This window comes from Osmerus eperlanus, chromosome 15 (genome assembly GCF_963692335.1).
Source record: "Osmerus eperlanus chromosome 15, fOsmEpe2.1, whole genome shotgun sequence".
NCBI classification, from domain to species: Eukaryota; Metazoa; Chordata; class Actinopteri; order Osmeriformes; family Osmeridae; genus Osmerus; species Osmerus eperlanus.
Genome location: NC_085032.1, coordinates 11,430,281 through 11,454,039, shown reverse-complemented (window position 1 = coordinate 11,454,039; position 23,759 = coordinate 11,430,281). Strand labels below are relative to the sequence as shown.

Genomic DNA, 23,759 nt, shown 5'->3' with positions numbered 1-23,759 from the left:
ACTGTAAATGTGGTCACGCCTGGAAACTGACTTTCATGAGGTCAAGTTATATGGTAATCAAGTCCATTTGAACTGATCTTTTATGGGATAATCATCTCATGATATTTTGATTTTACAGTATGCGCTCTGCATTGTATAAATGAGTTATCACAGGAAAATCAATTGGTATTACATTTAGCAGATGTATACTATCTGCTGAGTGTCAGATTCAGTTAAGAAGTAACACTTTATGAATGTATTAAACATTACAAAGAATATGTGCAAATATATGTAGATCTTCAACGCTTTCTTTCTTCTTCTTACCTGGTTTTCCTTCCACTGGACCAGGCAGAGGATGCAGAGATTAGCTATCACAAGAAACTAGTGCTACTGGTGGCTGTTGACAAGGTTGTAAGTGCCCTAAAGTGAGACTAGTTGTAGTATTATGTGATTTAAAAAAGCATGCACGATACACATGTACAGGTGTAATGTATTAAACATGATTTTTGTAGAGAGACTCAGAGTCAAGTTTTCAAAAAGAAACGCATTTATATTTTAGAATAATCTAAGAACATAATATGGAAAACAATACACTGAAAACAACAGTGTCTGAACTTCCAGACAAGTGATCCAAAAATACATTTCTTAGGAAATATTAAGTAATTATATACAAAACATAAAAAATTATATTTTATGTTGGGTATTCAACCAGTTACCCACTTTTTTATATTTTATTAATAAAAATAAACTTTAAATATGTATCCACCCACAACTTCAATTGAGGCAGTTTTAACATTGAAATCAGACAAGATTTCAAAACAACTTAATCTTTTTGCATTTGCATGCAATATCAACTCTACACAAAGTCTGAACTTGCATAAAAAACGTGAAGGGCGAAGAAAGTCTTTTTAAACACGACACAGGCTTAAACATGAGAACTCTGCAACTGTGCGAGTTTCTGTTTCAAATGTTCACTTTTCCTTCTCAGTTGCTCCTTCTGAGACAGCAACTTCTGCTCCTCCGTCTGCATGCTGTAGATGCACTCTGTGGCCTTCTTCAGGATCACCACCTTGGCCGCCTTCTCATTGTTTGCCACCTCGGGGATCTCGTCCCGTAAAGCGAAGAAGCTCAGCTTGAGCTCGTTCCTCCGCTGGCGTTCCAGCACATTGTGAGTCCTTCTCTTGTCGTAGTCCTCCGTGTCGGACGTCCGGGGGCTGGAGCACTTGCGGTTGCTGCTGATCTGTTTGAGGACTCTGCTACTGCTGTTATTGTTATTCTCCAGCCTCAGTCTCTTGACAGCAGGCTGCTCCTGTCGGGTGGAGGGATGGGCTGCGTAGTTGTGCTGGTGGGTGGAGACATGGCACCTCTTCAGCACCAAAGGACTGTGGTGCCTGCTCTCTGACGCGGGGCTGCCAGACGAGTCACACCGCCTCACCCAATGCCTCTTCTCTACTGTCACCACATCTATTTCTTCCTCGTCTTCCTCATCCTCCTCATCATCCCCTTCATCCTCTTCTGAAACAAGAAAACAATCTGTTAATCATCCCTTCTCAAATCCATGCTATAGACTATGCACATGTTAGAAGAAAAAAAACTGCATTCCACTCTACGGCCCCTCCTTCCACATCAGCTGATTTGCACATAGCAGCCCTTTCCTTCAAACTACAAGCATAGCAGTCTAGTCTGGGGTGCAGCAAGGGTGGTGGAGGTTATGAAACTAACTGACAAACTCTTGCATGACAATATTTTTTATAAGATTTATTTGTATATAAAAATGAACGCTCTGGGAGATTTTTTTTATTTTTTACAGTGTTCCATGCTTATAAACAGAGTACATAGAGTACTGGTGAATGACTTAAAACGAAAGCATTACAAATGACAGTTACATACCTGATTCACTTCCACTGCTGCTGCTGCTACCACTGTTAGGCGGGGTGTCCAGAGCCAGGTCCGTGGAGGGTGTCATCTTGCTTGGTTTAGGAATTTCAGTTATTGGGTAGGGGAAGACTACTGAGGGATCGATGCATTCTGATGCGGAGGTGTTGAGATCTTGCAAGTAATTGACGTTCAACCGCCCCGTGCACTCTGCACCGTGGTCAACAGCTGATTCCTTCCTTGCAGCATGAAGAGATGCGAGTCTCTCGGATACGACTTTCTCCAACTTGGCTGCGGCTGAGAAACCGCTCCACATACAGTCCTGAATGATAATGGACTTGAGAAAGGTTTGGGAATAGTCGGCATCACATATGAAGCTCTGATTTACTACATCGTCCCCGAGAAACTCGGTCACCATTTCAAGTTGATCTGCAGTGGAGGGAAAAAGACTTGACAGAGACGGTCGACGACTCGGGGAGAGGGGAGGGGTGGGCAACAATTCAAATTTCTTCCAGATGTCCTCGCTCGGAGCCGGTGGCTGAAGTTGCTGGTGATAGAAATCCTCATCTTCGTTGTCATAATAAAAATACGGTTGAAGAGAATCGTAGTCATAGTCGTAGTTTTTACTCTCCAAATTTGAATTCAGCGGCATGGTGTTGGCTGTTATATCCGTAGCTAAATGTTGAGGGGAACAATAAGGTGAATATGTCAACAATTTATTAAGGTACACCAGGTTGCATGCATGCAATTGACAGCTGATTAACTGTCTGACAGCATGCACACCTAAGCTAGCATCTCAACAGCCAAGCCCAAAACACATAGGCTACTGTTCACGTGCAGATCATGCATAGGAATAGAACAGAACTGCAACAGCAAGCAGATTGTTGTGCGCATGATATTTTGCTAACTTGATAGCAAAACGCAGCAGAAAGTGAAGATTCACACGCTAATATATAATAAGCCGTTTTATAATGCATTAATAACTAAGAAAAAAAATACTGCCGGAATCTGTGGTAGCAGATGAGCCTAATTCGTAAGCTTGAGAAACACCTTACCTTATGTTTGACAACAATGTGGAGCAGCTTACGCAGACAAAGTAAAATCAGTCCAAAAAATTGAATGACAGAAGTATTCCGTTTCGATAAGAACATTAATCCTTTCCAGCATGCGAGGTAGTGAAACCTTGATTCGCTATTGGAGTGACGGTCTGACTGAAGAGCATGAATGAAGCGCACAGACTTTGTTCGCGACGTAGAGCGATGTGTACGCTGTCATTTGCTGCATGTGAATCACAGCTGAGTATTCCGCGGGGTTCAATAAAAAGGTTGTTGTGCTCTTGGTACGTCATGTATCCCTCCGCCAACCTTTCCCGCCAAACACCAAATACGCTATATTAAGTCAATGCACGATAACATAATTGTATTTATTATGATCATAAATATAGTGGTATATTATGGATACAAATATAAAGAAACTAACGTAAACGTATTAATGCGATCATGGGACAATATTAAATTGGATCTATGTGTTGTGGAAGGACAAAAAGTGGGAGGGGTTTCAAAGAAACGGAATTACATTGACGACACTAAGTAAAGTACCAGACAGGGAAAATGAGCTGTATTTTGAACCAGTGTTATTGTAGAACTTGTAGTAACAGTAGTTATAGTAGCAGCGGCCTGGTTTCACAAACCAAAGATAACATAGGCCTATTTGCACTGTGATTTAAAAATCTTTACAACTGCAATCTTTTAAAAACCAAAGGTAACCATTATTCTTTATCTACTAATTTGAGTCGAACAAAATCGCATTATATCCCCCCCCCCCAACAAAAAAAAGGGAAACACATTAGTGTACCCCAAACCAAGCCTGTTGAATGAGCTTACCCAAATTAGATTTGAAGATAAAGTTAGTAGGAGGTCGACAAATCTTTGTATAATATAATGCATTTGGTCTCACTCACGTCAGACAATTTTCCTAGGATAAACAGTGCCCAAGGTTTCATCTTTTGCACTTACATGCATGCACCAAGCACATCAGCAAGATCATGTCACTGCGCGCGTGCACAGGCTTCTGCAGGTGATTCCAATTGGCAGTTAATGAAATAGGCAGTAGCGGAGTAAAATACAATTTTCTCAGGGATTTTGGATCATGCTTTACAAATTCATCACCGGTCTAAACAAATTTACTATAGGCCTATGGAAAGTCTCCGTTGTAAAACGGTATCATTAGATATGAATATAGCCCCCTATGCAATGCCACAACTCACACCCTCTGCTGCAGTGTTGCTAGTCTAGTTGTATGTTACTTGGGAATGATCATGCAGGCAGAGATTCCACTGTAAACATGACAGCCGAAGCATTACACACGCATGTAGTTAGTGGGTGTAGGGTGCCATCTGGTGGTGTGTAATGGCGATCAACATGTGAGAATGCAAAAGTGGACAAGGACCGTTATTGTATTTGGTGAGGATGATGCCTACTGTCAGTCAGGCTTGGCGAGGTAAGGGTTTAACCCTGAGTTTTACATGTCACGACGGTGGTTCACTTTTTACCAGGATAGATCGCCATGGTAACTAATGCTGCCTGCCCACCTAACCCTTATGTTGGAGATAACATATCAACACGTCGCAGCCTATATTGCTCCTCTTGTGTAAAATGTGCGGCTCTGGAAGACTTGTTTGCGATTTGTCATATGGAGCAAACATCGTCCATTTTATGTTAACGCGTTCATAGCTAGATTGGGAACACTGGGGTGATTTAACAATTTGATTAACGCGGGATTGCAGTTGTTAGGTTTGGTGAAGCCAGCTAACGAAAATAAATCATGCGCATTTTGAACTTGCTTCATTGTAGGCTACAGGCCTGGTGCCCAATATTGAGGTTTAGTGCAACATTTCTCAACCATGGTCCTCTGGGACCCAATGCCCTGCAGCTTTGATGTTTATTTTTTCCAACACACTTCATTCAAATGAATGGGTTGTTATCAGTCTTCTGTTGAGCTTGATAACGACCCATTCATTTGAATCAGGTGTATGGGAGCAGGAAAAAGTCCCTGAGGACCAGGGTTCAGAAAGGCTGGTTTACAGTATGTTCCTGGAGAGTGAAACAAATAAAAGCAGCACATGATATGTTTCTGTGTTCTTCATTTTGAACTAAACACACTCACAAGGTTATATTGCTAGTCTTATGGGGCCTCACAACTCCGTCCCATTCAAATTTCGGTTTTCCTTAACCCTTACCCAAAACCTGTACCCCAAAACGTAACCTGAACCGTAAACCTAACCCTAGCTCCAAACCCTAGCTCCTAACCCTAAATCTATATCTAACTCCTGTGATTCTAACCCTAACACTTACAAATTCTAACCATAAACACCCAAGATATAAAAACTCATGAGGACCAAGAAATTCACAATTCTATGCACAGCTAAACACGCACACCAACCGAATAGGGTTCTGTTTCTGTCTTTTCATTTGACAACCACAAGGTGTCAGTGGTGTGTCACAAATCAACTGTTCCTCAAAAAGCAATGATTATTACTGGTTACCACTATAACATGATTTAATTCATCCTGAACAGTTAAAGCAGTGTTTTATGTGGGGATCAAGGTCACAAGAAGCCCCAAAAGGTTGAAGAGACCTCCCACTGATATGATTGCCCAGATCTCAAGGGATGATCTCATCATCCTTTCAGTGACCACACCCAAAGTAGAAAAAGGTATGGACCCCGGTGCCATATTTTCCCTCGCTAACTGAGAGTGGGCTTAAAATGTCCTGTTGCAAATCTGGTTGTAACCACGGGTTTGGGTCAGCAAAAAGAGTCTACTTGCCTACTGATATAACACCAAATACTATAGTTCCCAACATGGGAACACTGGAGCAGGCCACCCAAACATGTAGACATGATTATCAAAAGGACTCTAAACCCATATAACATTCAACTTAAAGCCTATTTAGTGACATTTTAGCGAAAACATTTACCAGACTTCTGATATTTCCCACGAGAAAATGTGTCCAAACTTTTGACTGGTACTGTCTATATAAGAAATATCAAACAAATGTGGATTATTTGTTAGAAAACTGTGGCAGTTTGTAAGACCATTGATCAGACAAAATGTTCAATTAAACATTCAATTAAGCTTTCGGCCTACAATTTGAAATGACCAAATTTAGAGTTAGTGACGTCAATGAACGGGTGAGGGAAGGCAGTCTCTAACGTACCGACCCACGTGTGGTCTTGTCGGTCGGGAAGGGAAGGGCGAGCAAGATGAGATGTCTCGCGGATGAGCAATGCATCAGAGTCTCTAGTCACAAAATATGGCAAAACACGCACATGTTGTTTTGAACCGATACAGTTTACTAGCCTTTTGGAGTTTTCTCAATGCGCAGTACGTTGTCATTTTCTCCTCTCATGACGAGCATTAAAAATGCGATCATCGAACATTTCTGGTGACCTTCGCCTCCTTTATATCTGCTCTTCGCGGTGTTTTGCGCTGAACATCTGCTTCAAGCGTGTTGTTCTTGTAATCGTCAGTTGAATTTGCATTAATTTCGTGAGGACTGGGGATTTGTTCTTCCATCTTAGGTAAATTAACCTTCCAAACATCAAGACAGCGGCAGATGCCCCTCGTTCTGGCACCCCGGCTATATAATGATGGAATTTCCATCTCTCAGTCCTTACTGGCCTCTCATCCGCTTTCTGGTGCCTTTGGCTATTACCAATGTAGCCATCGACCTCGGAGAACAGGTACGTTTTTCTGCAGCCAAATATCCTAATGTTTTGGTAAGGGACACGCCAAGTAAGCGTGCTAGCTAGCTCTGCTTATGAAGCTAAAAATACACTTTGCCTTTAACAAACCGCACAGGCAAGCTCACTAAGGAAAAAGGCCTATGATTTTTAGTGCGGTAGTCACACACATTTAGCAAACTGATTCTCTGTGCGCAGTGTTGCTTGTTGATAAATTTACCCCAGGTGCCAAGGAAGAAATCCTTCTGTATTTTTCCTATGGACGGTGACAGAGCAGCCTATGTTATTACAGCACTGTCGACTTTGTTATGTTAGCAAATAGTACATTTAACATTTGATGTTCAAGTTAACCGTTTTCTAGGCGATTCTTTGAAATGCAATGGGTGGCGCAATGACAGTTGGATATCAAGATAAATATTGATTAACCGAGTACTGGGAGCCAACTGATCTGGTGAAGTAATGTCATATGGCAATTAGCAACCCGCTGAGCCTACACAACCAGTATCCACCTTCAGCATCCTGCCACTACACTAAAGGGCTCAGTTTTTGACTGGGGGAGGGGAATATGTTTTGAACATGGGGTTAACGGACGTTTTGTAGTGGTAGATCAGTATCCAACCATTGGTTTTGGGCGGTGTACTTTTGGGGGGCATTCATAGAATTGACATTGTTCGGGGCGAACACACAGGCCTGTATTGGCAGGTCTCAGTTGACACACTCCACCCCAGCCAGCTTCTATTCTTATCCGGGGAACAGTAAGAGTCAAAGTAGAAGGCACTGTGTGAGGCTCGGAGAGGTTAGGATTATTCTTACGTAATGGAATGGCGAATGGGAATGGCGGGTTGAGCTGGTATAAATAGCACAAGCTCCCTTCTATGGAAAATGACAGCTGTGGATGCTAAGAAGTCAAAACTAAACGAGAATAATTTCTTTCTCGGCCATGATTAATTTAGGAGGTTTCTCATCACCGCAAGCACGCAGTCATTAGTTTATAAGTCCTCTTGCTCCAAGAATCTATTCCCACTCCAGTCATTTTATCGTCAATGTCTGCCCCTAAATTGCATATGTATACTATAATACTGGTTGTAAACTACAGGATATTTTTGTACAAAATTCTACAATCGCTTATTTACAATAGTGGAGGATCAATCAAAATAGGTTTTTAGGCTTACTGTGCTAGCCAAGTGTAGGTCACATCCCTCTGTCTGTCATTCACAGGCCCTAAACAGGGGCATAGCCACAGTCAAAGAGGATGCAGTTGAGATGCTTGCCAGCTACGGGCTGGCGTACTCCCTAATGAAGTTCTTCACGGGGCCCATGAGCGACTTCAAGAACGTAGGCCTGGTGTTTGTCAACAGCAAGAGGGACCGGCGCAAGGCTGTGCTCTGTATGGTGACTGCAGGCGTCATTGCTTTCATCCTCCACGTCCTTATAGGTGAGTGAGGGGGGTGGTATGTGTGTACTGTAGTTTCAACTGATTGATGTCTTAACTGAACTATGTGACGTGTGGACGAGGAAGGCGGTAGATCCAGTTTTGTGTTGTTTATATTGAGTTTGTTATTCATAGGCCTAAAAGCATAGGTCTAGATATATCATCTGTTGGCCTGTTTCTTAGTGTGTAAATAAGTCGTCTCATTGAGGATCAGAGATAGTGAATCCGCACAAGTTCTACCATGTATTGTAGGAGACTGTATTTTGTTAGATTTTGACTTGTAGTCTTGTTCACACATGTAAACATTTCTGTGTCCTCTCCCTCCCCTTTTTCCTGTCTTCAGCCCACACAGACCTGGGGTACTACATTATCAACAAGCTCCACCATGTGGATGACTCGGTGGGCAACAAGACAAGGAAGGCCTTCCTTTATCTGGCTGCCTTCCCCTTGTTAGACGCCATGGTGAGTGAACGGCTTCACCCTGCCCCTTCACGACTCAGCGCTGCGTCTGTCAGAGATCTAATCATGTCAGAGGAACAGAGAGAGAAGCTTAAAAACAGCTGACCTAGAATTCTTTTTAATAATCCTCTGCTGCTCGCTATATACAGGGGAAGTGGATACGTCACAAATTGCACAATGCAAACAGACCTGCAAGTCCTGTTCAGAGACAACGTATTGTTCTGTAGCCACTGAGTTAATGTTGTTATTACTTTAAGGTCCAAAGGTTGCCTATTTGTAATAGTGTCAAAGTTGGCAACATGGAATCAAGATTGGCATACATTTTTAACCATAAATATGTACGATCCATATGCAAATCTAGTTTATAATCTATTCTGTTAAATAACACAGTCCTTACTGTACAGAAGTCCGAAACACTTCAGCTACAAAATGAAGAACAGATAAGCCTTATATCCGTGTTTTGTTTGCAGCAATGAAACAGTGGGTACACCGCGTACTGTAATCTGTATTTGTCTGTATGTTTTTTTTTGTGTGTGTTTTTGTGTCCCTTCAGGCATGGATACATGCGGGAATCCTTCTTAAGCACAAGTACAGCGTCATAGTTGGCTCAGCATCCATCTCTGATGTGGTAGCCCAGGTATGAGAGCTCACTGCTTCATTTGTTGGAAGCATGTGCAGTGGAGATGTATAGGTGTATACAGAGGATGCACACTCATTTGACTGAGAACATATTGAAAACACACTTCTGAACTTGCACTTGTTTTCTAGAATATCTGCTTTGGCAGCATTATGTTGCAGTTGACTTGCAGATTTTAAAACCATAACAACACCAAAATCACAAGGCAATGCTCGCTGTAGAGATTGCCACAGTCCCTTATATGGAAGGACTGAAGGTCATGAGTCAAGAGTGACTAACTGTATCTGTCTGTTTGTCTGTGTCTTCTGGCAGATTGTCTTTGTGGCCATCCTGCTCCACAGCAACCTGGAGTGTGTGGAGCCCCTCCTAATCCCAATCCTGTCCCTGTATATGGGGGCTCTGGTGCGCTTCACCATCGTGGGTCTGGGCTACTATTGTAATGTCCACGATAACATTCCAGACTCCAGCGGACTGGATGTGGGGGTATGCTCCTCTCCTGCTGAGCCTAGGCTCTGATTATGCAATCAAAACATTCTTCTTTGTTGTCTGTAGACATGAAAACACTGCTACAATTCACAACTTGTTCTAACACACTGTCAAAATAATGTTTTGCAGACACGTTTACAATCACTGTAAACCAATCATCAGAAATGTACAGCTGCTACTATGTGATACTGTGTCATATATGTATCATACATCATTATGTCTTGTCCATCTATTTAACTATTGTTTTACTGCTGTGCCCCCTACAGGGTGATGCCACCATTAGAAAGATGCTGAGTTTCTGGTGGCCCCTGGCCCTCATTCTGGCCACCCAGCGCATCAGCAGACCCATCGTCAACCTCTTTGTGTCCCGAGACCTGAAGGGCAGAGACGGGGCGGCCACAGAGGTGAGGCTGCAAACTGAACCCTGCAGACTGAACCCTGCAGACTGAACCCCGCAGACCGAACCCCGCAGACCGAACCCCGCAGACCGAACCCCGCAGACCGAACCCCGCAGAGTGAACCCCGCAGAGTGAACCCCGCAGAGTGAACCCCGCAGAGTGAACCCCGCAGAGTGAACCCCGCAGAGTGAACCCCGCAGACTGAACCCCGCAGACTGAACCCCGCAGACTGAACCCTATACCTGTCCCTCGGGCCTTCTTTCGCAATACTAAGCACCAGTATTTTCAGAATATAAAGTTACATTCTAAATTTCTCCGACACCTCCCCAGCCCAATACCTTACCCGCTACCATCTGCCCAGTTTCCTGTGCCCTGCCCCCCTCTCCCTCTTAGTGTACCAGGGCAGCGGGGACACACTGTGGCTCTTTCGGCGGCAGAGTTCAGATGTTTGTTTTGGTTGTTTGATGAACATGGTGGTAGTGAGAAGGGTTTAGTGGATGTTTGTCAATCATTAGTTAAAAGCCATATTCTCCTGTATGGGCACTTTTTTTCCCTGACAGTCCTCATTTGAACCATGATGTTTCAACAAGACGTATGTGAGGGTGTCAGATAAATTATTGGGGGTATAAGAGAGAAAAAAAGACAGTCTTTTCCAACTATCTAAAACAACAGGCTAGCTGTCCTCTCACGGGTGCTGAAAATGAAATGCCCAAATTCTGACAATCTGCCATGCATTCAGAGACTGATCTAGAGGCAGTACAAAGCTGTTTACCAGAAGCCGCTGGAAGTCATCAGCAGGCCTAGTCGCCAGAGGTTAATGTGATTCACCATATCCATGTGAGCCTCAACAAGATCTCGATCGCACCGAGAGACTGAAAAACATTCCTGTACATGTTTCTGCTCTTCCTGTAACAGGACTGTCAACACTTGTCTGTCAACCAACACATTACTCTCGCGACAGGGAGCTCTGAACGTAAAAACAAACACACAATAGGTTGCGAGCACGGCTAATTCTTTTTTACGGTTGGTTCTTTGTATGTGTTTCTGTGGCCTGTCTAGATGTCCGACCACTGTGTGAGCACCTGTGACTGTGTGTCTTGTCCCATTCAGGCTGTGGCGGTCCTCACGGCCACATATCCTGTCGGTCACATGCCTTACGGTTGGCTGACGGAGCTGCGGGCGGTCTACCCTGCCTTTGACAAGGTAAACCCAACACCAGGAGTTGAGTGTCACCAGATCCCCCCCAGTTGAAGCTGTACAGTGCAGTAATGACATCCTTGGGTGATGGGTGTATTTGATGGCATCACTCACCACTAATGCTGCTCTCTATACCCCACAGAACAATCCCAGCAACAAGCTCATGGCAAACACCCCGGTCAATAAGTCACATATCAAGAAGTTCACCTTCTGCTGCCTGGCCCTTTCTCTTACCGTAAGGATCTTTTTGAAGTACATTTTAGATTTCCCATTATTTGGGGATTCTTGGGAGCCGTATTCTAAGTCAAATGCTGTTGGTTCAGTTGCACTTACGGTTCTGCATTTATAATTCATGCTGTAGGTTTCTCAGAAGGCCCAATGCCTGGCCGGTTCTGTGTTTTTCTGTGTCTTTCCACTGACATGAGTCGCCGAGTTCCTGTCACGAGGAACACTCCCGCAAGAGAGCAAATTCTTGTGGAAACACGCCTGTCATCCCCTAAATCTATTTGATAATTTGATGAGCAAGCTTACCTATTACGTTTTTTTTATTGAATAATGACAAGAATATAGTCACGGTGTGGTGCATGGACAGATTAGTTGTACAGTATGATGGGTATGATAGTTAGAGTGCTGCTGCTGATGCCCTGCAGGAACACATGACAGTGGTGTCAGACTGGTCTGAAAGACACCAGTTCCAACAAAGTTCTGTCATGGTGTCAACTCAGTGAGAGGTGTATATAGAGAGACCAATATAAAACCAAGCCATTTTAATAGCCAGTGTACAATCCTTTTTTAAATTGAGGCAAGCACAATGGTGGGTGGTTTGCAAAACGACCATTAAGAAAGTCTCAAACCCAGACACCACTCTCTTCCATTTTTTGTTGTTGTTGAAAGATACGTTTTAAATCTCTGTGTTAGAAAAGGCAAAGTTATCCTAACAAGCTTTGTTAAACATTTTTTACAGGAAGTCTTAAAGGTTGGGCCTTAAAGGGCGGAGTAGGAGAATGGCAAACCAGATGTGGAATCCCTCAGTTGTAAACAAGAAGGTGGGGCGTACGCCTGGCAAGGACTGGGCTGGAGGGAACTCTGGCTTACTGAGGCAAACAGTTCCTCAGCACTCATGCTAAGACTTGTCCTAGTTACATTTAGAGAGAAAGAGAAAGACAGCAGGACAAACCTGCGAAGGCTAGAGGCTACAGGCTGGTATTGTTGTATTGAAAAACGGGGGCAGCATAGCCACAGAACTGATATCAGATTTACAGAGCGATTGGGTTTCGAGATATGTTTTACCCGTCTCACAAACTTTCTTGAAGGAAAGGCACACAGATGGTAAGAGAGGGAAATCACCTCAGATGAGTCAGTGGAAACTTTGTCATTCACCCCCTCACTTTTAACCTCATTTAGACTGTCCTGGGTTCTTTTGGTTTGGCCTATAAACCTTGATTGCTATTTTTAAGTAGAAAGGTTATAATCCTAACTGTATATCCTGTATCATGGTCTCTGCCAGGGGTGTTGTTAGACATAAAACTCTACTGGGGCACAGGCCCCTCTTCATATCCCTTTTTTTTTTTTCAAGCGTGCTGCGCATAATGCCCTACTCAGCTATAGAAACTCCCCTTTCTTAACCCACTATACAACAGTTCAGGGACGCAAGTTTGATATCAGCTTTGGCAGGGACATCAATAGTTAATGCGAGTGCACACATTTTCTTCGCATTCATTTGAGTGCAAATACTGTTTTTTTGAGCTTCATGTAATATTGTTTTTATGTTTTAGTCAAAATAAGATGATCGGTAGGCCTATCATTTAGAAACTTTCTTTAGTTTTGTAATGTTTTCTTAGCCTACATCAATTCTGACTTGTGTGCCGAGTCCGACACCTGGACTTTTGTGTGTGTGCTGCAGTGGCTATTTGGCAAGCTTAGAAGAGTGCGCTGACATGGAATTCTGCGTGCATCGGTTTGTTTTCGGTTAAACTGCTTTGATTTTACAAGCGTTGATTTGGATACTGCGTTGATTTTTTCCGGTATTATCAATCTAAATGAATGCACTGACTAATAAAGTACATTTTTTAAACTCAAACTTAAGATTTTACTGGGGCACAACAGATTTATACTGGGTCACGTGCCCCAGTAAAAAGGGTCTAACGACGCCCCTGGTCTCTGCCTCTTTGAAATGAGCACAACTGACCCATGCAGACCTCAAACAGGCTGCACTCAACCTGAAATCCGTCAATTTAATGACCTCTAATAAATTCTAATGAGGCGAGTTGTTTTCGCTTTTGTGTTGCCGGGCGGACCAGCCTTTCTCTGAGGTGTGGCCCAACACGGCTCACTGAATTCACTGTGTTTACATTTCTGTTTGGCTAGCTTTGCTTTGTGGTGTTCTGGACTCCTCACATATCAGAGAAGATCCTGGTGGATATCATTGGGGTGGATTTTGCCTTCGCTGAGTTGTGTGTTGTTCCTCTCCGTATCTTCTCCTTCTTCCCTGTGCCAGGTGAGTAGAACAGGTCTGCCATAGAGTGTGTAGCAATTGTCTATGTCCTGTTGTAAAATAGCAAGTATGCTTTCCCATATTGGTATTATCCCTCTGTGAAGAACACACTTTACCACTCTTAATTGTGTGTGTGTGTCTGTGTGTGTGTGTGTGTGTGTAGTGACCGTTAGAGCCCATCTGACTGGTTGGCTCATGACCCTGAAGAAGACCTTTGTGCTGGCCCCCAGCTCTGTGCTCCGCATCATTGTCCTCGTCACCAGCCTGGTGGTGCTGCCTTATATGGGGTAAGTCACCAGGCACAGACATGGAAACAGGAACCGTCTTGTCAGTCTGTCAACTCATTGGACACACCTCTGGCTGGGTTTTTTCCGTCACAGAAATAAACCAGCTAGACTTCCCCTGCACCATCATACATACCGTGAATTCGATTTAATTACACAGCTATTCACTACCAGTCTATTAGCCAGGCAGCCCATACTTGAGTCTCTACTCGCCCTCTAGAATCATCTGGGTTGTCACGCTGCTGGTTTGTGTTGCAGGGTTCACGGGGCCACTCTTGGCGTTGGATCCTTGCTGGCTGGTTTCATCGGAGAGTCCACCATGGTCGCCATAGCAGCCTGCTATGTTTACAGGAAACAGGTGAGAACGTACGCAGTAAACGCAGTGCTTGTTAAATTCATATATGGATCATTAACTCAAGGTCAGTCACTTTTTTTTGAATGAGGTAATTGAACTCTAGAAGAAAAAGTATTAATGCTGTAATATACATATTCAAACACGGGTTGTCATTGGTCTTTATTCCTTAGAGAAACAACGAGATGGCCAATGAGCTGGTAGAGGAAGCTGATGACTCCGCCCCCATGAGCGAGGTCCGTTCCAGGACTCAGATGGAGGCCATAGCGGAGCTAGAGGAAGAGGAGCAGGAGTAGGAAGAGGAGCAGGAAGAGACATCGTTGCAAAAAGGGAATTGCAGACCTGAGCTCCACACTAACTCAAATAAAGAGAAGGATGGCGGGTTACCTCCATGATAGACCTATGAGAAGACTATTTAAAAGACCACAGAGCTCGATGAAAGGGTCCCTGCCCTAGCCACTGAGATTTGAGAGACTCCTGAAGGTCGGTACGCTGGCCTATCAACCATCAGGACGCACGCTGTACAGGAAGCCATGAACATATGCGGCCGTCTGATGTCAATTCCCTGATGTCTTCCACTCCTTCTTGACTGATTTCCGTAGTTTAGACGTTTCCCACTTTGATTTCCTCTGTCAGATGCAACGTGCACTGACTCAGGAGAATGTCCTCCTTTGGAGCAAATTTGTAATGCTGATGTTTTCTTTCAGATTTTATTTTATATTATTTATCAGGTTAAAAACCAGTTGCTCTTTTTCTTTCAATGTTACTTTCTTGGACATTTAAAGGGACCTGCTGGGTGGTGCAATTGTATTTTACATAAAAGTGGAGTACAGAAATTATAGGTGTATTTTATATACTGTAAGTGATGCAGTATATATATATTTAACTACAGAGAGAGGGATCAGGAATCCCTTATCATTTTGAGCGTTACTGAATCATTATGCTTGTCTTCTATCCATGCAGTCTGGAAGTCTACTCTTTTTGCCTAGTACTGCTATTTTACTAGTAGTGTGATCCGACTGATGTTCTGTATATATTGTATAGGTGTTATTTGGCAAATAAATTGCTTTATTATTAGTAGTAACATAATTACTATAATAACACAGAAACAAATTTTCCAGTCTTTCTAGAAATGTTTTTTTATTCAACTCATTCATCACCATTGTCTCCTTCAAAATCTGACACTATTAGAAAATCCATGGCATCTTGGATAATAATATTCGCTTTATTCCTTTCCTTGCTCAAGAAGGAAATGGTCTCCCACCAATCCTAAATGTCCATTCTGTATTGTGCATTGGTTACTAAGGCAACATGGAGTGAGACCAAGCTAGTCTGTGACTCTGCCCAGTAGCTGGTGGCTGACAACAAATCAGAAGACTGGTAACCAGTTTCGAGACATTTGCAGCAACATTGGCACAAAGTTGTTTTTTTTCTCCAAGAGCACCTTGGTTAAAGGCAACATGTTACACACATCTACTTATGGGCAGCAAGGTGATGGGCCATTCAAAACCAAGCAGGCTCATACGTCACCACTCTGATCACATGGTTACAGGTTAGCTAGGACAGGGAATAGTTGGATACGGGTTAAAAGACATGATTCACACTTAAAATAAATCAAATAATAATTACATTTCTACATACAGACATAGATTGGTACACAAAATGTGCCACAATAACTCCAGTGTTTCCTTATAATGTACACAATCAGAACAGGAGGAATCTGTTATGGTATGAATGATCATGTTCTGCCCTCCGCTCAATAATATTACATCACTAAAGAGAATATTTGTGAGAAACATCCTCTGAAACACCTGATATTACTGTACACAGCATGTGCTTTTGTCCAGACTTGTAAACACTAAATCACCCATTAAAAATTAACCATGATGAGATTTGGCTGAAGACCCCAAGGAAGAAGACACACAAACACAATGCTTCTCAGAGCCGAGTGTCACATGCCCATCCAACACAATGGAGAACTGATCACAATGCAGTCCATGTCTTTCTGGCAATAAAGGGATAATTTTAATGGGGAAAAGAGTCACTCAAATCAACCTGAGGAGTGCAGTTATGTTGTGCAAAGCCACAAGCCCAGCTTCCATTGAGCCTCAATCAGTTTGCAGCAAGGCCTTATGGGACCTGTAGTCCTACTGTTTCTCCCACAGGGACGTTGTAGTGACGGTCATCCTCGGTGACCAGGCACACTCCTGGCCAGTCGTCTTTATGGTCGTCGGGGTAATAGGTGACAAACTCCTCTGTGTCAGCCATGTACAGTCTGTAGGCTTGTATGGTACACTGTAGAGAGTAGCCTAGCAGAAACATCTCCACCTGTAAGATGCAACGAGAGGGGAAGTTAAGGGTTAGAATGGACTAAATCCGGTCCAACACTCCCAGCATCAGATATCTGACAGATGTTCCAGAATCCTTCTTGCCCCGAGGATCAACAATGGATGGGCGGTAAAGTCCAAAGAACTGGATGTACGGCACAAGAGTTTACATGCAGGGCTTCAGGGGTGGATTTAGGTAGAGAGAAAGTTTCACACTACACAACCAGACACTAACAACACCTAGCCACACCCTGGTGTGATTGCTAGCAGCTAAACTGTGTAATTGTTGTGTTTTCCTGCCAGGGACAAAAAACACGCCAACATTTAATAGCAGCCTTCAAATACCTTTTCAAATTAGAAAAGCAGTGGTTAGGCGAGCAGGTGGTACGCACAGCTTGTAAACAAATAAACCCATGTTTGATTTTCCCACGGGTTAGCCGTGTGTGTGTTTCCTACAGGGATGAGGTGTTTACCTGCTCCAGGCCCCCGCTGAAGCCCACCTGGCTGAGGTGGTTGGAGAGGAAGCTCCGAGGGCAGTCTGAAGAGTCGCGTGCGAACAGCAGCCAGCAGAAGATTGGAACATCTTGTCCCTGCTGCATGCTGGCATGGAGCTCCAGGGCCCTGCCCAGCATCAGGACCTTCAGGGCCTCCATCAGGCCCAGCTCCTCCTCCCCTCCCTGGAACACGCGTTCACACAGACGCTGGCGCTCCTCCGGGCTGGAGCAGCTCACTGCTGACTGCCACTGGAGGGGTGGAGTACAGCAGAAGCTTAACTTCATTTAAGAACTACTTCAGTTCATCCCAGAGGAAAACCTGTCTGTGTGTCTCTCTCGCACACACACACCACTAGAATGCCGGTACAGTATTTTAACCCTCGTGCTGCCTTCGGGTCACATGACCCAAAGGTTCATAATGAACCATCGTTGTGTTTACCCAATTTTACCCAATACAAAAACAAATAAAAATAATTTTCTTTTAACATTTGCAATGTGGGGGGTCTGAGACAGCCCAACGGTTAAAAGAAAATGCTTCACTTTGTTTTTGTATGCGGTAAAGATGTCGCAATACGACGGTGGGTCACAATGACTGATGGGTCAGAATGACCCGAAGATAACACAAGGGTTAAACTACAGTATTCCCTGTGTACATAGTTATACAATTCAATCTGCAACTCATTACTTGGGAACTGGTCTTGTGGAACAAGCTGGTTAATGTGTGTTCACAGCCAAGGCCCGGCTACAGCAGTCATCTACTCAAACACTTTGAAGTCAGGAGCTCAGTAAGTATGAGGATTCCTGAAGAGCTGTTAGCAGCCTGTAAATGTCTGGCATTCATATTACCCAAGAACTCATGTTGCGATCCCTTGCAATCTTTGAGGACAGTAGAGCACATAAGTTCACAACCTGCTATCAAGCACCAGGGCACTGTAATTATCCCAGCCAAACATGGTTGAGGGGCACCTAATGTTAATTAGCAGTGGCTCTTGAAAACAGATTGTCTTCCCCGAAAAATAATACATATAATTTATGTATTACACACTACTTTTTTATAAGGTGTCTCATTCAATCTGTACTATAAATTAGATTAAGCATAGCCTGATTTGTGGGGAACCAACACATACACTATTGTTTGGTGATCATAACTATTCAGCAGGGTTACGGTATGGGTGTTTGTGGTACCCTGGTCTGAAGGAGTTCCATGTAGCGTTTTAGCTGCTGCACTGCATCCTCTGGCCCCTCCCCTTGCCTGCATTCTACAGGAAACAGCCAATGGTCAATCAGACGGCCCCGAGACTGCAGCTCCTGAGGCAACTGGGTGAAAAAAAAAGTTATATTGAGCATTTCTGAGTATTTGACAAGTAAATAATTGTTTTCATTCTGGTTTTCTGTTCCTGGTTCCAAACAACATCACATCACAAGAACCGCATTAACACACATCTCTTAGGACATACCCATCAATAAACATCCCCTTGGGGAGCAACGTGTGAGCAATGTGTGACGTGAGCAGGTTTATGCTGTACCATGGAGATGTCTTCCAGCCAGGCAGGTAGTCGGGTGCTGAGGGAGAGCACTTGGAAGAGCGTGGCTCTCAGGGCACAGAAGTTATCTCCTCTCACCCTCCTCAGGCTCTCAAACCTCTGAGCCAGCTCAGCATAACCCTAGAGCACACGGGGAGAGATCCTCCACATCAACTCTGGCTGGCCATTCCGCCAGCTTCCAGTTCATAAACAGTCTTCTCTTGAATAATTGATTTGTTTTCTAAATTAGGCTCAAATTTACAGTTTTAATAACATTTAAGTAGAATTAGTACATTACATTTACATGTATTCATTTAGCAGACGCTTTCATCCAAAGCGACTTCCAAGAGAGAACTTTACAAAAGTGCATAGGTCACTGACCATAACAACGAGATAGCCCCAAACATTGCGGGTAGCCGAAACATGAGCATACATTGTGAAAAAAACAAATAAGTGCCAAAGGGAAGAACCATAAGAGCATGCAGTTAAACAAGTTACAATTAAACAACATGAACCTCAAAAAGTGCAAGAGTGTACCTGTAGAAAAGCAATCAACAGTAAAATATTTGACAGCGAGTACAAGAATTTGAAATCAGTTACAACTAACTAACAAGAGCAACAAGTGTCTCAATAAGAGTCATTGTGATCTTGGAGGAAACTAGCATCAGGTCCAGCAAATCATTCCTAAGTACCGTTGTACTCCCGGGACATGCCAAGGCAATTCAACCTACCTTTCGAATGAGAATACTCTTGGCTGTGTTTCCCTTCCACTCTCTCTTGCTATAGGACAGGATGTCCACAGGGGCAGCCAGGCTGCACCTGTCCTCCACTTTAGGCACTGTGGGTCAGAGGTCAACAGAAGAGTATATGGACACTATGAAATTCCTCCCAACAAACTTTGCTGTAAATTTGGGGCAAAAGAAAGGTAATTTGACAGATACTGACATGTTATTTCAAACAGAGGCTCCTGAGTTGCTAGTTTGACCTGGACCCCTGGAGAAAGCTCTTCCTCCCCTCGATAAAGGTCTTCCTCACTAGGAAGACAAAGGAGGAGGATTTAAGAAACTGCTACACAAAAAAATAGTACTACAGTGACTTGAAAGTAAATGTTATGCACTTTTTAAACTACCGGCTTACACTGTAAAGGGACAAACCTGCTAGCGATGTCCTGTTCAGCACAGGCATTCAGCTGCTTCCCAGAAAGCACCTCGACCTTAGCAGACGTGCTGGGGCCCTGCTTTCCCTCCAGTCCCTGCTTCACCTCCACCTCCAGGCCCTGCTTCTCCTCCACCTCCAAGCCCTGATTCTCCTCCACATCCACCTCCAGGCCCTGATTCTCCTCCACCTCCATAACCTGCTTCTCCTCCACCTCCACCAGCAGGCCCTGCTTCTCCTCCACCTTCACCAGCAGGCCCTGCTTCTCCTCCACCTTTACCAGCATGCCCTGCATCTCCTCTTCCACCTCCAGTCCCTGCTTCTCCTCGACCTTCACCAGCAGGCCCTGTATCTCCTCTTCCACCACCAGTCCCTGCTTCTCTTCCACCTCCAACTTCAGGCTCTGCTTCTCCTCCACCTTCAGGCCCTGCTTTTCCTCCACCTCCACCTTCAGGCCCTGCTTCTTCTCCACCTCCACCTTCAGGCCCTGCTTCTTCTCCACCTCCAGGCCCTGCTTTTCCTCCACCTCCACCTTCAGGCCCTGCTTCTTCTCCACCTCCACCTCCAGGCCCTGCTTCTCCACCACCTCCAGGCCCTGCTTCTCCTCCACCTCCATCTCCAGGCCCTGCTTCTCCTCCATCTCCAGGCCCTGCTTCTCCTCCATCTCCAGGCCCTGCTTTACCTCCACCACCAGGCCCTGCTTCTTCTCCACCTCCAGGCCCTGCTTTACCTCCAATTCCAGGCCCTGCTTTACCTCCACCTTCAGCCCCTGCTCCACCTTATGCTTATCCTCTCCGTCCAGGCCCTGCTTCATCTCTCCATTCAGGCCAAGCTCATCACTCTCTCCCTCCTTCGCTATGGCCTTTGTCTGACAAAACTCCTTCCTCTCCAACTCTACTTTTTCCTCCTCTTCCCCTATGAGGTCATCCAGGGATGGCACCTCGGTCAAGCCAATCTGCTCACAGAGGGTCACTTTCTTTTCCTCATAGGACTTCAGACTGGAGAGAGAAGAGAAATGGGATTTTGCTTATATTTGACTAATTTAGCTTCCCATGAGACAGACCACACAATATTCATAAGGATATTGTTTGCCTTCGCCTGTTTGTTAGATGATTCACTATATGAATACACTTTAGCCACATTATGACAAACCATTACGCTATCTTACACGCATGCTCAAACAAAAGATCATGTTACAATGTTATGGTACAATGGTATTTTCCTGCCCCCTTGTGGTAACAAACAACCACTATGACATTCTACAGCCGTGGCAAAACCCCTGGTCATGAATTAAAAATATTTTACATTTGAACCTACTGACCTAATGCCTGAGTGCCTCTTGGCGACTGTCTCCTCAGGCAGAGCAGAGATGTTGTCAGTCAGGCTGCTCTGCTTGGCTCCTGTCGCCACAGGTGCAGGAGAGGCCATGTGACTGGCATGGCTCAAGTCACTCGGGGTGTCATCTGTGTTCGTCGCCGTGGTGACCATCTTCTCTGAGTTAACTACTTTCATCACAGAGCTATTATAGACAGTGGGTAAGAAGACAGTGAAAGGCTCAAATACAGTGGCACATGCCTCAGATTGTGAAACTTGAGTAATTTCATGGTCAAGGGTGGGTTAGGGTTTGGATTCCTCTGACTTACTCTGTGACAAATCCAGATGAGGGTGAGAGTGGACGAGAGATGTTTCCAGAGGAGGTTGACTGTACCCAGTTCTCATCACCTTTGCTGGGCACAGAGCTCTCCTCATAGGCCTTAAGAGTAACCTCAGAGTCGTTCACAGGAACGTCCTCCTTGCCATGGAAACCTTCCTCCGAGGGTGCATCTACAGTATGGACGAGTCCTGCTCCTGAATCAGCACCAGCATCTGCAGCCTGGACGATGAGGTTCTCAGTTAGGATCTGTGCCTTGGGGGAGCAGGGGGCATCAAGGCATTTCTTCTCAGCCTGAGTTGCGGCAGCTTCTGAGATGTCGTTCTTCACGACGGCAGAAGGTTCCTCCAGGGCACAAGGAACATAACTCTGGACCTCGATAGAGACTTTTCCCTCAGTAGCTATAGCACATTCCTTAAGGGCAGGGTCGGATGGACTTTTCTCAGGGCTGGTCACAGTGGCCGCGTCACCTTTGTCTCGATCCTGCACTGTGGGGATGGAGATGGTTTGGAGTGCATTGTCAATGCATGGACGCGGAGAGGGAGACTTAGTCTGGCTACATTTAGAATGTAAAGGTCCATTCTTGGTAGCCTTCGTAACGTCCTCCACAGTGGGTTTTCGGGGCGAGGCACCCTGTAGCCTCTGAACATTCACTACCACCTCCAACTTTCCTTCCTTCTTGTTGTTTGCATTGTCCTCACTAAGAAACACATAAAACAAGGATAAGCCTATGAAGGGCAACTTTCATTTGTATTTGCTTTTGTATCTACAGTATATTTTTTTTCCTGACAGTTAATTGGTTTAAATTAATCAATCAATATAACATCATTGAGATATAAAGATAAGTAGTCTGAGCCCTTTTTAAGGGTTATTACAGTAACCGATATCTCACCTCAACTGCTTAACAGAACTGTTGTACTGGACACATGCCCCCACCTCCGACTCTGCTGGTGTCACTGTGGTCTTAGTAGCATTGTTTAACAAACCACTAGTTTCTTCCTCAGAATTGCAGGGTTTGGACTGTCGGCAGCAACAGTTACCCATTGAAAGGCTGTGGAGTCTTCTGCCCCGTGAGGATAGCAGAAGAGCTTATTGGAAGTCTGAAGATTTCAGGAGTCCTGGGCGAATGGCCAGACAAGCATTTCTGGGATCCCTGACCAGGTCGCTGGTCCAAAGAAAGGACATGACACCTAAACAAGTACATACTGCTTATAAGTCACAGTCATAACTAAGAAAAATAGGACACCCTTTGCAGCACTTGAGAGCACAAGATGGTTTGACTACTACAGTGAATTTTTAAAAAGGGGGTTAACTCTGAACACAACTGTTGATCCCAATTTTTGTACATGGGTGTATAGCTAGTAAGGTTTGTCGATCAAATAGGTCTAGGCTACAAAACAGGCCTTACTCACTTATAAATAACTCTGTGACACCGAATGCGCGTGCGCTAATTGAGAATGGCGTCCGAATTGTCCACACACGCACAACTACACTACTAAAATGAAAGTCCAAGCTTCACCAACTCAAACTAGCTATTTTAAGGACTGTTGTGTTACAGCGTAGCTTATGTTGTCTACAATAATTGGATACATAATATGGATTTCCTATTTAATCGGCTAGTGAAACCCTGTCCAATGCACGGAAGTGCAATCAACAAATAATAGAGCAGTTACGTAGCTATGTTTGAAGGAAGACTTTGATTTACAAAAATAATTGTTTTTGGTTTTTAATTTGCGTTAGCTTAGTAATATTTCACATATCTTGTAGAAAATGTTAACAGGCTAGCTAGCAAGCAAGCTACTGTAAATAAAGCTGATATTACTGTACCTAAACGAAGACGCGTTGTTTTAGCTTGAGGACAACCGCACCGGCTCCAGGAAGTTTCACAGACGGATTTTACTTCAGAGAATTTGACATTGCGGCCCTCGTTCTTCTTGTATTCTGTATACTCTGACCCACACGTCTAGCTGTCAGGCAGATTTGTTTGCTCTGGTCATGTGGACGCAGCTAGCTACATTCGAAACAGCCAGCATCACAAAGCTATCTACCGTAGTAGCTAGCTAGCTGACTGTAACTATGATACTTATGACAAAACGCTTCTAAAATAGAAATCTCCGTAAACATTAGCTACACTTGAGCAAAATGGAGGCAAAAATGGAAATTAATCCTATTCAACAGCCATGCATGCACCGCACTAGCAAGGCTTATAGTTTACAATAAATGCATAATATAATATTTTGAGTGACATTACTTCCGGGGCAGCATTGAGTCAT

At 44.2% G+C, this 23,759-nt stretch overlaps 3 protein-coding genes across 34 annotated transcripts; 1 reads left to right on the top strand and 2 right to left on the bottom strand.

Moving 5' to 3' along the window:
- Positions 1 to 503: 503 nt before the first annotated feature.
- On the bottom strand, positions 504 to 11,647 carry LOC134035108 (transcriptional regulator Myc-like). 2 transcript variants are annotated; one of them, XM_062479956.1, is made up of 3 exons: positions 11,540 to 11,647; positions 1,870 to 2,529; positions 504 to 1,491 (listed from the first exon to the last, which is right to left on the bottom strand). In XM_062479956.1, exons 1-3 carry the CDS (start codon positions 11,547 to 11,549, stop codon positions 905 to 907), a joined length of 1,257 nt encoding a protein of 418 aa, XP_062335940.1. In that variant the 5' UTR covers positions 11,550 to 11,647; the 3' UTR covers positions 504 to 904. The 2 variants fall into 2 exon arrangements, with proteins under 2 accessions (XP_062335940.1, XP_062335939.1); XM_062479955.1 differs by having other exon boundaries at positions 504 to 1,494; positions 11,540 to 11,646.
- On the top strand, positions 6,079 to 15,416 carry LOC134035107 (progressive ankylosis protein homolog). Its single transcript, XM_062479954.1, has 12 exons — positions 6,079 to 6,597; positions 7,816 to 8,032; positions 8,373 to 8,491; positions 9,042 to 9,125; positions 9,438 to 9,608; positions 9,878 to 10,015; positions 11,120 to 11,212; positions 11,349 to 11,441; positions 13,574 to 13,703; positions 13,864 to 13,987; positions 14,243 to 14,342; positions 14,510 to 15,416. The coding sequence occupies exons 1-12, from the start codon at positions 6,502 to 6,504 to the stop codon at positions 14,630 to 14,632; spliced, it is 1,488 nt and encodes a 495-aa protein (XP_062335938.1). The 5' UTR covers positions 6,079 to 6,501; the 3' UTR covers positions 14,633 to 15,416.
- Positions 15,417 to 15,778: 362 nt separating this feature from the next.
- Positions 15,779 to 23,752, bottom strand: LOC134035103 (uncharacterized). Of its 31 annotated transcripts, none has more exons than XM_062479934.1 (13): positions 23,314 to 23,752; positions 22,379 to 22,676; positions 21,479 to 22,186; positions 21,157 to 21,354; positions 20,308 to 20,833; positions 20,200 to 20,253; positions 19,835 to 20,142; positions 19,626 to 19,714; positions 19,412 to 19,518; positions 18,684 to 18,821; positions 18,343 to 18,474; positions 17,137 to 17,406; positions 15,779 to 16,664 (listed from the first exon to the last, which is right to left on the bottom strand). In XM_062479934.1, exons 2-13 carry the CDS (start codon positions 22,528 to 22,530, stop codon positions 16,467 to 16,469), a joined length of 2,880 nt encoding a protein of 959 aa, XP_062335918.1. In that variant the 5' UTR covers positions 22,531 to 22,676; positions 23,314 to 23,752; the 3' UTR covers positions 15,779 to 16,466. The 31 variants fall into 31 exon arrangements, with proteins under 31 accessions (XP_062335918.1, XP_062335924.1, XP_062335929.1 ...); XM_062479940.1 differs by having other exon boundaries at positions 19,835 to 20,109; positions 20,338 to 20,833; XM_062479945.1 differs by lacking the exon at positions 20,200 to 20,253 and having other exon boundaries at positions 19,835 to 20,049; positions 20,314 to 20,361; positions 20,398 to 20,833.
- Positions 23,753 to 23,759: the final 7 nt, after the last annotated feature.